General features: G+C 44.2%; 1 protein-coding gene across 1 annotated transcript in view; it reads right to left on the bottom strand.

The window, feature by feature from the left end:
- The window catches only part of LOC118083835 (dynein axonemal heavy chain 11-like), a 236863-nt gene that overhangs the window by 6498 nt on the left and 215929 nt on the right, over nt 1–14436 (bottom strand). The window contains exons 77-79 of the mRNA XM_060272909.2: nt 11117–11359; nt 7057–7239; nt 4644–4759 (exon numbers count right to left, since the gene is read on the bottom strand). Coding sequence (XP_060128892.2) covers nt 4644–4759; nt 7057–7239; nt 11117–11359 — 542 coding nt within the window. The remainder of the gene's footprint in view (nt 1–4643; nt 4760–7056; nt 7240–11116; nt 11360–14436) is intronic.

Raw genomic sequence — 14436 nt, forward strand, 5'->3', positions numbered from 1 at the left:
AGACAACATTTCATCAAGCAAATGTTATCCTACATTGTCGAGTGCATTGTCCCCATCACTTTCCTAACTGCAAGGGGAAAGCTTTGGTGTGCAAGCTGAATTTGCTGGTATGTGATTGAACCCCACCTGAAAATAAGCCCTCTACTCCTTCTTCTCACCCAGTTTCCTATTTTTCTCTCTCTAACCATTAGTCAATATTGCACTGAATATTATTAGCTCTCATATTATTATTGTTATTTGTTCTATCTATATTTATCTTGCCTTCTTTCCAGACCAGGACTCAAGGCCACTTACAGACAAAAGAGAAAAAGCATGGCCATTAAAAATTAAACACTAATAGAATTAAGATAATATAAAGTATCTAAAAATACAGATAATAACAACAAGAAAATAAAAAACCCCAAACAGTAGCACTATTAGGTATCTATTTTTCATTCTCCCAGTTTACGCTGTGTATTTTCCACACACATCCTCGTTTTTGTCAACTGCTAAGTAATGAATTGTTCACATTTGTAAGATGTTCTCTCCAGGGATCCTTACTACATGCAGTTTTCTGGTATTCAAAATCAATTTATGTAAGTTCTGGGCTTGTTTTATTCCACTGCCTCCTACCCATCGCCATGGGCATGAACTATCAGACACCCCACAATAATCAGATTTTCACTGCAGCATCTTCAGCCTCCTTTTCTGTGTAGCATTACAGGGGAGGTGAGATAATGGTTCTGCTATGGATGTCATCCTTCCACGTGGCTGAGATGGCACCCTGCTAAAGAGCCACACCTTAGGCTGGGCTTCTAAGGTTGAAGGAGGGCTACTTGGTCCAAGTCTGGTTTAAAGACAATGAGCCATGAGAAGGGAGAATGGCAGGGGCCTGGATCGTGCCCACCAGCAGTCAGAACTAGGACTGCAAAGCAAACAGGTGCACAGAGGTCACCTGGCTACACCTGGTGAAATAAATTGCAGCGATTATTTCTCAATTTGCATCTGCACATATAAATTAGCACATGCAATTCTCATGCAAAACCTCCTTTGGCCTCTTATTTGGTGAAGCACAAGTGGCCACTCCATTGACAGGCAGGAGGTTCTTCCTGTAGCTAAAATAAAAAAATTCCTTCAGTAGCACCTTAAAGACCAACTAAGTTTTTATTTTGGTATGAGCTTTCGTGTGCATGCACACTTCTTCACTCGCACACGAAAGCTCATACCAAAATAAAAACTTAGTTGGTCTTTAAGGTGCTACTGAAGGAATTTTTTTATTTTACTTCGATCCAGACCAACACGGCTACCTACCTGTAACCTTCCTGTAGCTAAGTATAATGCAAATAAAAAAGTCAAGGAACCAGTCAACGGAGGAATTTTTGTTGTGTTGTGCACAGCCCACTCATTTGACTGGGGCCAGCTCAAGAGATAGAGAGCCAGTGTGGTGTAGTGGTTAAGAGCGGTAGACTTGTAATCTGGGGAACCGGGTTCGCATCTCTGGTCCTCCACATGCAGCTGCTGGGTGACCTTGGGCTCAGCCCCACCCACCTCACAGGGTGTCTGTTGTGGGGGAGGAGGGGAAAGGAGAATGTTAGCCGCTTTGAGACTCCTTCAGGTAGTGATAAAGCGGGATATCAAACCCAAACTCCTCCTCCTCCTCCTCCTCCTCCTCCTCCTCCTCCTCCTCCTCCTCCTCCTCCTCCTCCTCCTCCTCCTCCTCCTCCTCCTCCTCCTCCTCCTCCTCCTCCTCCTCCTCCTCCTCCTCCTCCTCCTCCTTCTTCTTCTTCTTCTTCTTCTTCTTCTTCTTCTTCTTCTTCTTCTTCTTCTTCTTCTTCTTCTTCTTCTTCTTCTTCTTCTTCTTCTTCCCTCCCCCCCAGACCATCTTAGCCTACTGAAATTCCATCCTCTAAAAAGTAGGCTTGTCTCATTCCACCCTCTATTTTAAAGAACATTTTTTCTGGGTTCCTGCAGGTTCCCTGAATTCACTCGCAGAACCAAGAATCAAATCCCTCCTGTATTTCTTCCCCCTCGTGAAGCTTAATGCTACTTAACTAAGTCGCTATCTTTTCGACAGGTTGCTTCCCCCCATCTAAGTGGATGACCATTCAGTATCATAAGACTTCCCTGGGGGGAAATGAATGCCATCTCTCGGATCAGACCACAGCTGGGTTAGTTAAAACAGAGACCACTGAGCAATGTGAAGGGCTATAATGAGCTTCAGAGGCGAATCAGGTGTGGAAATGTTCCCAGGATGCTCTTGCATTGCTTACTGGGATCCTGTTTTCCAATAAACACATGCTAAAAAGGCAGGACTTGTGGCTATATTCTCATTCCCCAAGGCCTGCTAGTCCTTGCAGACATCTGCAGGACATGCATTTTGTGCAGCCTCTCATTAAACCTGGAAACATTGCTTTATGTCAGGAGATTGAGAGAGAACGCACTACAGTTGGTTACTGGAAAACTTGCTCCAGCTAACAATTCATCGTGCCGGATCGGTAGGTCAGTTGCTACTCAACGACTGCAATGATTCTTACGGCCTATCGTTGTGATGCATTTGCTGTCCGTACGAAGCTCAACATATGAATTTATCCAGATTCCCCTGCTTCTTGCTGGTCCAACCCTCTTTGAAATATTGATTAAATGCCAGAGATTTCCTATGTGGTGGGAAATATAATAAAGCAGATTGGACGGGGCGGGTGGGGAGATAACAGATTGCCAGTGAAGCATAATGCTTTATGGTTGTGTATTAAATAAGCACCGGCAAGTACCTATATGGAAGACATGTCTGTCTGCAAGGGAGAATCGGCAGCTTCAGCATTTCAGCCCCGAAGTTCAGTTTGGTACTGATGCCGTATTCTGGATCGTGCAGACAGAGAACCCTCCTTTAGAGTTGGCAGCATTCCTGTTCTTTTGTGATTGTCTGTGAATCACCAAAGGCCCAAACCCAGGACAACTGGGTGTAGGTTTAGTTGCAATAAATGAGCACCCATGCTTGAAATACTGTGTGTGAGAGAGAGGGGGGGGTGGTGTTTGCGCAAGTCTGTTTTGAAGCATTTCCTTATGACAAAGTTGTGTCTCCTCTCATACTACTAGAACAATACAATAGGGGAGCATGATTTGGCTAAAGTCTGAGGAGGTTCCCCCGACCTTTATTAATTTAATTAATTTAGGGAAAAAATATAGATCACTTAATGAGAAAACTATGATATTTGGTGCACACAGAATCATTGAGTGGTGTTCAATGCTATTCCTACTCAGCGTGGACCCATTGAAATCAACGGACACGACTAACTTAGGTTCATTAATTTCAGTGGGTTTACTCCTATTAGGACTTGGATGAACTCTGCCCATTATCAATAAAACACAAAACAAATCGAACTTAAAAAACCACCACCTATAATTAAATTATATGACTAGACAGGCTTGCAGAAATAGTAAGTTTTCAGTGGGTGTCTAAAACAATTTACAGTGGTATCTCAGTTTTCGAGCGTCTCAGAAGCCGAACGTTTCGGTTTTCGAATGCCGAAAACCCGTAAGTAATTGCTTCCATTTTTGAATGCGCCTTGGAAGTTGAACAGCTTCCGCTGTATGTTTTTCAATTTTTCCATTCAAACTTGCAGCCAGCCCTTTGTGCCTCAGTTTTTGAAAGTTTCAGCAGTCTTCTGAAACAGATTATGTTTGAGAACTAAGGTACCACTGTAGTGAGGGGACTTGCCTAGTGTCAATAAGTAAGGAGTATCTTTCCTTGCATAATAATTTGAGCCATGATGAGTGAACCTGAGGCCTAAGGAAAACCTCTGTTTGTATTATGTGGGCCCTAGTCTCAATGTATCATTGGATTATATCAAGGGCCTGGATAAGGATGGAGTGTGGTGTGCATGTTTGGCGTTGTAATGATAATCAGCTGCGGACCAGGTATTCTCATGGATCAGTTGGCTCCCCAATATTTTTTCATCATTTATTTCAACTACTTGTATGCCACTTAATGACAATAGTCTCTAAGCAGTGTACAAGTAAGTTGATACTGTAGCACTCTCACTCACCGCTCTTCTGACTCCACCATACCTATTGTACCTCTCGAGATAAACTTGTATATGGTGGCACTGTGGTCTAAACCACACTTGGGCTTGCCGATCGGAAGGTCGGCAATTTGAATCCCTGCGACGGGGTGAGCTTCCGTTGCTCTGTCCCAGCTCCTGCTGAGGGAGCCGGCGTTTGTCCACAGACAGCTTTCCGGGTCATGTGGCCAGCAGGACTCAACTGCTTCTGGCACAATGGAACACCGTGACAGAAACCAGAGCGCACAGAAATGCCATTTACCTTCCTGCCTCAGCGGTACCTATTTATCTACTTGCACTGGTGTGCTTTCAAACTGCTAAGTTGGCAGGAGCTGGGACAGAACAACGGGAGCTCACGCCGTTGTGGAGATTTGAACCGCTGACCTTCTGATCGGCAAGCCCAAGAGGCTCAGTGGTTTAGACCACAGCGCCACCTGCGTCCCTAAATATATGATGGTATATGTAAGGTAAGACTGTAGTCTTTTTTTAAAGGATGGGTGCGACACTACTATGCATCACTACAGTATTTATGAGCAAAATTTTGGCCAAGGCCCCCCCCCCCCAGTGAACAAAGAATCTACCCTGATCTGTTGGAATGAGACTCACCACTGAGCTAGGCTGTAGGTTGATGGATAAGCCAGTTTCATCCAAGTGTCAGGAAGATTATCCAAAAAAAGAGCTGTCTGTAGTTGCTCCATCTCAGCAGAGATTGCCAACTCACCCTTAACAAAAGAAAACATTAGTGTGCTATTTGCGTCGCACAAAGAGACTGTGATAAGATGACATGATAAATGATAGAGGGCTTTCTTCCCCCCCTACAGTAAAAACACACAAGGTAGCTGAATTGTCAAATGTAAAGAATATCTTGGCTCTTAAAATTGGGGTGAGTTATTTATTAAAAAGAGGTGAAACGATCATGCAAACAGAAGCGGTGCTTACTGTCTCTTCCGCTTTTCTTAAATATAATTGCGAATATTTGAAGAAAATTATGCACAACAAGCTATGGGCTGGAATGCAGAGTGCTCTCCGTAAATGGATGACTTCTGTTCACAGAAGCAGACTGAGATCCCGTGGAAAACTCCCCTTTGATGAAGGAAGGGGATTTTCACTTATCTCCTTTTAAAAAGCATTAACATATCATCTTATGACTTACCTAATGACTAACCCTTTGGCATCCCCTGGCATGACTTCTACACTGCTCCAGAGAGTTCTCAACTCACCATAGCAGCTTTTTAGTAGACAGAGGGGGCTGTAGGAAGGATGACTCATCTTCTCTTGGTCCTACCCACCCTCACAGACATGCTTGCTAGGGACATGGGAGAGGGCCTTTTTGGTGGCTGCTGCCAGACTTTGGAACTCCCTCCCCAGAAAAGCCTGACTGGCTCCCTCCTTGCTGTCCTTCGACTTCCTTGTTCCAACAGGCTTTGGGGAACTTATTGTTTTTACTGTGATTATTTGCATGGTTTTAATAGATTTTATACATGTAGTTTTAATTCTATCAATGTTTAATTGTTTTATAATGATTTCCCCTATGTTTTTAGAGGTCCTTGTTTTTACCTGTAAGTTGCCTTGAGTCCTGTTCATGGGAAAAGGTGGGTGGTAATAATAATAATACTAATAATTATAATTATTATAATAGACAATTGCCACAGCCACCCTTTCTCCAGCAGGAGTATCTTGCAAGCAGAGTTTTACTCATTGGATATTTGGATCCAACCCGTATAGAATAAAATACTTAAAAGGCTAGATCAGTGTTTCCCAACCAGTGTGCCTCCAGATGTTTTGGGACTACAACTCCCACCATCCCTAGCTAGCAAGACCAGTGGTCAGGAATGATGGGAGTTGTAGTCCCAAAACATCTGGAGGCACACTGGTTGGGAAACACTGGGCTAGATCATGTAAAATGTAAGCCCTTAAATGTAAATATCCTCTATAATAAAGTCCAAGTGTCTCTGCATCCAGTCCCTGTGTCCGTGGGATTGCACTACTGCGCATGTGCCCCACGGACAGCCATTGGGACTTGGAACGCAGAGCGCTCGCCCTCGTGCGCCGTGATGTGCCTGCCCCGAGTGTTCCACCCAGCCTTGCCTCAGAGCCGGCCCTGGGTTTGCCCCCCCCCCCCCAAGTTCCACAAGTCTTCCAGGGCCTTGTGCCTCAATGACATTGCCTTTTCTGACAAAGGCTTGTCTGTTAAACTGCATAGATCAAAGATGGATCAGAAGGGTGGGGTGGGGGGAAGGCCATATAGTTAAATTACCACATTGTTACGTTGCTGAACTTTGCCTTGTTCAATCCTTGGCAGGTGGTGTTTGCTTCACTGGAGTCATAGAATCATAAAATTGTAGTGCTGGAAGGGACCATAAGAGTGATCTAGTCTACCCACTGAAATGCAGGAATCTTTTTACCCAATGTGGGGCTCGAACCCACGACCCTGAGATTAAGAGGCTCATGTCTAATGACCAAGCTATCACCACTTCCTGGGTCATTATTGCAACATGAAGACCAGGCTCTGGGTTCAAAGAGATAACTGTACTAAGTACAGTAGCTATATGCCATATCCCCAATAGAACATGCAGATTCCTTCAGGTTTACCAGCTGCCAAAAATACGGAACTTAATTCACTTTGCTGGGATTTTCTGTCTTCCAATGACTTTGAAAGAGACCTACGGCCTCTATATCATCCAAGCCTACTAGAAAATTGAATTTCAAATCCTCATTTGGATGGAAATCACCTTTGCTTTCTTTTGAAGGGAACCCAAAAATGATGGCAGCTGGTAACCTTTCTCTATAACGTTGGAATCTATCATAGCCATAATAATAAAATTGCTCCAATTGTCATAGCCATAATAATAAAATTGCTCCAATTGTGTCATGACGGAGACAAACTAAATGATGGAGCGGATGCCACTAATCCCAGGGAGAGACAATTTGTTTTCAGTGTTTTCATCCACCGTTCCTAACACATCCATTTGATTTATATCTAGAGTTCTAACAAAACAATAAAGCAAAGTACACACACCTTAAGACCAAGATCAAGTTCTTTAAGGGAACGTCTTATCTCATGTAAGAGTATATTCATCCGTTCACATTCTTGAAAGCAAACCAGGATATATGGAGAACGTTCAGCTGTTTTTGAGGTAAGGTCAGACATGTTATATCCTTCCGGAAGCTTCTCTTGTATGTCATCTAATATGGCCTTTACCTGCAAGCCGGGATAGGTGAATCTGTCAGTTTCATTTTCTCTCAGTTTCTCAGCTTCTCAGTCTTAAATTCAGTTCTCCACATTTCCACAGAAAAACTGAAGCACGATTTTTAAAAATCAGCATGAAAACTCATTAGTGTCTTAGTGTGAATTTCTCCTAATAAACATATTTTTGTATGCAGTCAATATACACATTTGCAATATACACATTTTTCATAATAATATACAGCGAGGGAGAAAAGTACTTGATCCTCTGCTAAATTTGCCCGTTTTGCCGTCTGATGAAGAAATGACCTGTCCATAATTTTAATGGTAGGTTTATTGTAGCTGTGAGAGACAAGAATAACAACAGGAAAAACCCCAGAAACCTAGAAGACAAAAGTCAGAGATTGATGTGTGTTATAATGAGTGAAATAAGTATTTGATCCCTTTGCAAAAGATGACTTAGTACTTGGTGGCAAAACCCTTGTTGGCGATTACAGAGGTCAGACGTTGCTTGTAGGTGGCCACCAGGTTTGCACACATCTCAGGAGGTATTTTGTCCCACTCTTCTTTGCAGATCCTCTCCAAGTCAGTAAGATTTTGAGGCTGATGTGTAGCTACTTGAACCTTCAGCTCCCTCCACAGATTTTCAATGGGATTAAGGCCTGGAGACTGGCTAGGCCACTCCAGGACCTTAATGTGCTTCTTCTTCTTCAGCCACTCCTTTGTTGCCTTGGCCGTGTGTTTTGGGTCACTGTCATGCTGGAATACCCATTTTCGACCCATTTTCAATGTCCCGGCTGAGGGAAGGAGGTGCTCACCCAAGATTTGACGATACATGGTCCCGTCCATCATCAGTGCGGTGAAGGTATCCTGTTCCCTTAGCAGAAAAACACATCCAAAGCATAATATGTCCCCCTCAATGTTTGATGGTGGGGATGGTGTTCTTGGGGCCGTAGGCAGCATTACTCCTCCTCCAAACACAGCGAGTTAAGTTGATGCCAAAGAGCTCGATTTTGGTCTCATCTGACCACAACACTTTCACCCAGTTCTCCTCTGGGTCATTCAGATGTGCATTGGCAAACTGCAGCAGGCCTGTACATGTGCTGTCTTGAGCAAGGGGGTCTTGCAGGCTCTGCAAGATCTCAGTCCTTCACGGCGTAGTGTGTTACCAACTGTTTTCATGGTGACTATGATCCCAGCTGCCCTGAGATCATTGACAAGTTTTGGGCTGCTTCATCACCATTCTCATGATCATTGCAACTCCACGAGATGAGATCTTGCATGGAGCCCCAGACCGAGAAAGGTTGGCAGTTATTTTCTGTTTCTTCCATTTGTGAATTATTGCACCAACTGTTGTCACCTTCTCACCAAGCTACTTGGCAATAGTCTTGTAGCCCAGTCCAGCCTTGTGCAGGTCTACAGTCTTGTTCCTGACATCCTTGGACAGCTCTTTAGTCTTGGTCATGATGGCTACTTTGGAATCTGCTGGTTTGATCGCTTCTGTCGACAGGTGTCTTTTGTACAGGTACTGTAACGACCCGGGGATTACAGGTAAGACCTCTCACTTACAGCAGGTGCTTCTACTCTCAGCTCATTACATACAGTGAAGGTACCAGGTAGCCTGACATCTGGCTGGTTGATAGGGGATCAAATACTTATTTCACTCATTATAATGCACATCAACCCCTGACTTTTGTCTTATGGGTTTCTGGGGGGGGGGTTCCTGTTGTTATTCTGTCTCTCACAGCTACAATAAACCTAACATTAAAATTATGGACTGGTCATTTCTTCGTCAGAGGGCAAATTGGCAAATTTAGCAGGGGATCAAATACTTTCCCCCCTCACTGTAGCTCAGCAAAATATGGCAGTGAAACAAAGGTTTGGGCTTAGTGGCCACCCAAATCCAGGCTCAAGGTTGAGCTTTCTCATCAATAAACATCATCTGAAGCCAAAAGACAAACTTTGGCTACAGCTTGTAGTTAAGGATATTGACAAGCTGGAATGTATGAAGAGGACGACCAAGATGATCAAGGGTCTGGAATGACTGCTCTCCCCATCCTCCGATCCTCCTGGCAGAACACTCCTGGTCCACCTCTCCCCATGTCACAGCCCTTGAGGTTTCTGCCAAACCTCAGTTCAGAATGAACCAATCATGACGGGTGGAGGCGGAGCCAGGAGAGCAGACCAAAAAGGGGTAGTCTTCACTCCGGTCCACTCTTTGTGTATGTAACGGGCCTACTTGGGAGCCCACAGATGATCAAGGGTCTGGAAACCAAGCCTTACGAGGAGCTGGGTATGTTTAGCATGGAAAAGAGGAGACTGAGAGGAGATATGATAGCCATCTGCAAATACCTAAAGGGCTGTCACATGGAAGATGGAGCAAGCTTGTTTTCTGCTGCTCTGGAAGGTAGGACCCAAACCAATGGCTTCAAGTTACAAGAAAGGAGATTTCTACTAAACACCAGGAAGAACTTTATGAGAGCAAGAGCTGTTTGACAGTGAAACAGACTCCTTCAACAGACGCTTTTAAGCAGAAGACGCAGGGCCGTCTATCATGGATGCTTTTGTTGAGATTCTTGCATTGCAGAGGGTTGGACTAGATGACTCTCGGGGTACCTCCTAACTGCACAATTCTATTATTCCAAGAAAGTGAGAACTTAACCATGAGCTCCACGATGTGGACTGTGTGCCACCAAGCCCAGTTCTAGTTCAGCTGCTGCAAAGAGCTGAAGAAATCGGGGTGGAGCAAAAGGGCAAAACTAGGCTTTATTTCAGCCAGCTTGGCACACACTCCCCCCCCCCATTTGCATACACACACACACACACACACACACACACACACACACACACACACAGACTGCGAGCCGCCCAGGGTAAGACACCCAGCCAGCCTCTCTCCACCCCCCACCCCCATAGCTACGGCTCTGGAAAGCTGTTGTGATCTCCTCCCATTGCATCTTATTTCTGAGCAAACATGCGTAAGATTGTGCTACATCATACATCAAAAACCCCAAGACTCTAAAGAATGGATGAGCTAAAGAGAAATGGGAGGAACTCTTTCTGTCTGGGAGAGTGCTTTGCCAGAATGTTCCCAGGGATGCATGGCTTACGATACACAAGAAGGTGACTGAAGAATAGTTGCAAAAATGTTCAGAAAGCATTTGGAGCTATGGCCAGCTAGTTGTTATTCCACATTGCATAACTCTGTGAATGGCTCTTGAGACCAAACTAATATTTGTGGGGGCTGGATCCAGACTACATTAATTGAATTAAATAGGTCCTATCAATTTCAATTGATGGGACTTAAGTCATAACTAACTTATCCCACCAATTGTCTTTTTTAAAAGGAAACTGGGTGGGTTGTTGTTGTTTTTTTACAAATTAATACTATAATTATACAGAACAATAACCTGTCTTCTATTTCAAGTAGGTGGGCCATAAACAGAAGCTGGTCTCTTTAAGATTTTTTAGGGCTTAAAATGCAAAAATTTGGGGAGCGTGTGTGTGTGTGTGTAATTTATGGGTCCCCATTCACTTCAGTGGCAGAATTCTGCTGTAGGGGTAGTCTCCAAAGCAGGCAGGGGAGAGGGGAGAGGCAAGAGCCTGCAATGAGCTTGTGGAGGTGCTCTGAGCTTTCGCACAACACTGGTTGTGCTGGGAAGATCCATGCTTTTGCTGCAATGGCATCGCGATGAATTATTATCACAAGGGCCACTGCTGCAAAAATCTAACTTGCTCAAGGCCTATTTTGTGATATGATTGTGAGCAGCAGCTCTCTCCTTCCACCCCACCTTCCCGGCCCTCATATCATCCCCTCCCCAGGCATTTTTATATATCTGTCTTGGTTTTTTCCCCCCAGGGGTGGGTGGTTGCTGCTGCTTAAAAACCTCACCTTTTCTTCCACGGTCTGTGATGCTCCTTCCCCAGTGATGGAGTCTTGGGATTGTAGCTCAAGCAGAGAATGGAACAGGTTGTCTGAAGTCACTGTCAAGAATTCGATCTCTGCGTTGGGATGGAGGCCATAATGGACTGGGCTTTCGGGGGGAAGCATTTCATCAATATATTTGTGGTAACCTTGGTAATCCAGGTTCGAAGGCACTACAAAGCCAGGAGCAAGGGCCAGTTTCCGATCAAACTATATAAAAAAAGCCAAAACACACATTAATCATGCCCTGCTATCAAGTAGAAGGAGCTTGCCTAGGTATAAATCAAATTGTTCTGTTTATGGAGTCATTGCTGAGAATGACAAGACTTTTATAACATTTTAGAAGATCGTTGAATACTGATCTCATTTGCTCGATATTTTAATTAGCTCTTTTATATCTCACAGGTGCTGACATTCCAGTGCATTTTGCTGAAACACAGGTTATTCTCCTGTTAGCAAATAACAGAAAGGAAAATTTCATTTAGAACTAAAGAGATTGGGGGGGGGGGTTCCCTCCAAAAGCAAAGAAAAAACGAAAAAGAAAAATGTTATTTCTTCCAAATTACAAAGTGTCGCTCTCTGGTGTAACATTATTATTCCACGTGGCAATTTTACTAAATGAAGCAATTTACAGGAGCATTTTAGAAAATGCCATCTTTTATTGAAATGAAAGCGTGTAATGGCATAAGGATTTTTAAAATAAAACAGGCAAGATTTCTTCTTTTTAGACTATTACCAAAATACATGCATTGTCTATTTGACAAATCAATCTGCTCCCATAAAATAGAATAGAATTGCTGTTTCATAATAATGACTTCTGTTTCAAATGGCTTGCCGTGAGCCAAACAAGGTCTTTTATGGAACAGTATGACAATTGTTTAATGCACTGCCGTAGGTTCATGAGCTCTGCTTCAGCTGCATCTCAGAATCCACTAAGCAAATATTTAGCACAAGCTCAAGTTTAAAAACAACAGGCATGCGGGAGTATATTTATTTATTTATGCCGGGTTGTATTGACTTCACAATGCTATTTGATGCTTTTGAAAACGCTGCTGTGGGATGTTAAATTACGGCAGAGACCCCACAGTTGTAAAATAATTATCAACCTGCCAAAATAATGCAGCAATGTGGGCAACAGCAGCAGCAGCAATGATAACAAGAAGTATAATGATAACGGGAAATGTTGGAACCTCAAAATAATGTGGGGTTCGTTGCTCAAAGATAATTTTCTCTAACCTTCCTTTCTGTGGTTCAGCATTTCAAATGGAAAAAACCTGAAATCTTGAAAAATGAGACGGCATCAGGTTTGTGTGGGATGAGAATAATTTTGGTGGCTTTCAAATGGGGGGCTTAATCCTGCCAGGCATGCTAATTAGGCATTCCTGACCTCCGCAAGGTATGCTTGGCGCGAGTCGATACCAATACTGAAAGTTGTTTGCTCTGCCAAGAGAGAGGGGGGTCTGTTGCAGGAGCAACACAAATGACACAGTTCAAAGCAAGAAATGCAATACCATCATGGAAGGTGGCAACTTGTCCTCTTCCAGTTTTAATCCCCAATCAGCTGCAGAGCAACCTAGGGGTCGTCCACACTTACCTTTTGCACCACACTTTCTAAGCATAGGTCCGCTGCTCTTCCCAGGAAAACCAGCTCTTTAATGCTGAATTGGAACAAATGGCAGTTCAGGTTTTGTGCCAGAGAAGCACCAGAGGCAAAAAAAAGGGGGTATTCAGACAAAGAGCTTTAAAGTGTGGACCTGTGCCTTGAAACATGGCACAAAAGGAAGTATGGATGAGCCCATTTGACGCCCAGATAACAGGAAATGGGGGTAGAGTGGGGACAGAGGGTTATGTCAGAACCGGTTCAGCTGCACATCAGTAGGTGAGCAGTAACGTTTACTCTTTATTCAAGGAAACAGAACACAAACAGAGATACTGTAAAGCAGCTGCCAGAACTGACCATCTGCGCCTCTAAGTCTCCTCCCCATCCAGCTGTTTCCCCAGCAATCTTAAACTCCTTTGGGGAGGGGCCCCCTGCACTCTCTGCTTTGTTAAATGCAAAGCCCTCTGTGCCCTTGAAGAGAAGGGAGGAGGTGAGCTGGATACAGTAGGACTGGCAGCCTCCTCTGAACTCGTTGCAGCCTCCGCCATCCACCACACCTCCTCCTCAGCTGCCTATCCTATGTTTGCAGTGCTTTCTGCCTCTTCTTCCTCTCTCTCATGCAAGCCTGTTGCTTGTTCAGCCTCCAACCATTCTCCTGCTGCCTCCATCCTCTGACATGTCTTCCGTGTCCCACCACCATGTCCCTGGCTCAGAGCCTTCCTTTTCTGAGATTTCCCTAGAGGAAACCTAAAGGAACCTCCCACCACTTCTCCTCATCCAGACAGTCCCCAACAGTGTGGGTTAGGGCGTTGTATACTTACTTATTGTGACAGTCCCCTTAACTATTGCTTTTAGAAACCTATGGGTGGACCATGATTTGTGGGGAGTCGGGGGCATAGCTTTTGGATTTTATGAAGTCCCCTCACTTAAGGCTGAACCACACTTCCTCTTGTCCTGCTGCTTTTCCCCCTGGGGAAAACAGTTTATTGGTGGCTGAATCCAGAGTTCTAGTGATGCTGGAGTGGAAAGTGGCAACACTGCTAAGCTTGCCTTGAGAACCCAAACAGTCATAGGGTGTCCAGGTGTCCTGCTTGCCCTCTATTTGAAAGTGTCTATTTGAAATATAAATTAGCACGTGCAAATTTTGTCCCTTTCGGTGATGCAATCCTTCATTTTTGGCAATGTGTGCACTCTAATTAGGCACAACATCCAAGATGAAGGCACCTGGCCATCTCCCCCCACCTCCAGCCCCAACCAAGAGAAGTGTGTGGTTATTTGAATCAGAGTCACAGAAAAGAGAAAAAGGGGTTGCAATATTTTTCACGGTACGCCATTTGGTGTTTTTAGAAAAAGTAATCCTTTTAGGAATAATTTTGAGTGGATGCCAGCGTTGCATGAGTGGTCTTCCACGCAGTCAGTGGGAATTCCCCTATGTTTCCTCCCCTTGCAGCACATTTGAGGGGCAAGTGGGAAGAGAGAAAGAGGAATTACTATTGCATAAGCAGAATAGGCACTATAGGGCTCTCTACTCTCTCTCTCTGGCACTTGCAGGGCATAATTCTCAGAGTGATTTAACAATCAAGTCCTCTTTCCAGGGAACTCTGTGAACTGTGGGGGTGGGGTGGGAATAGGGACATCTTAATAACTCCCAGCGACCTCCACAAACTACGGTTCCCAGGATTCTTTG

This window comes from Zootoca vivipara, chromosome 1 (assembly GCF_965207765.1).
Source record: "Zootoca vivipara chromosome 1, rZooViv2.hap1.1, whole genome shotgun sequence".
Taxonomy (NCBI): Eukaryota; Metazoa; Chordata; class Lepidosauria; order Squamata; family Lacertidae; genus Zootoca; species Zootoca vivipara.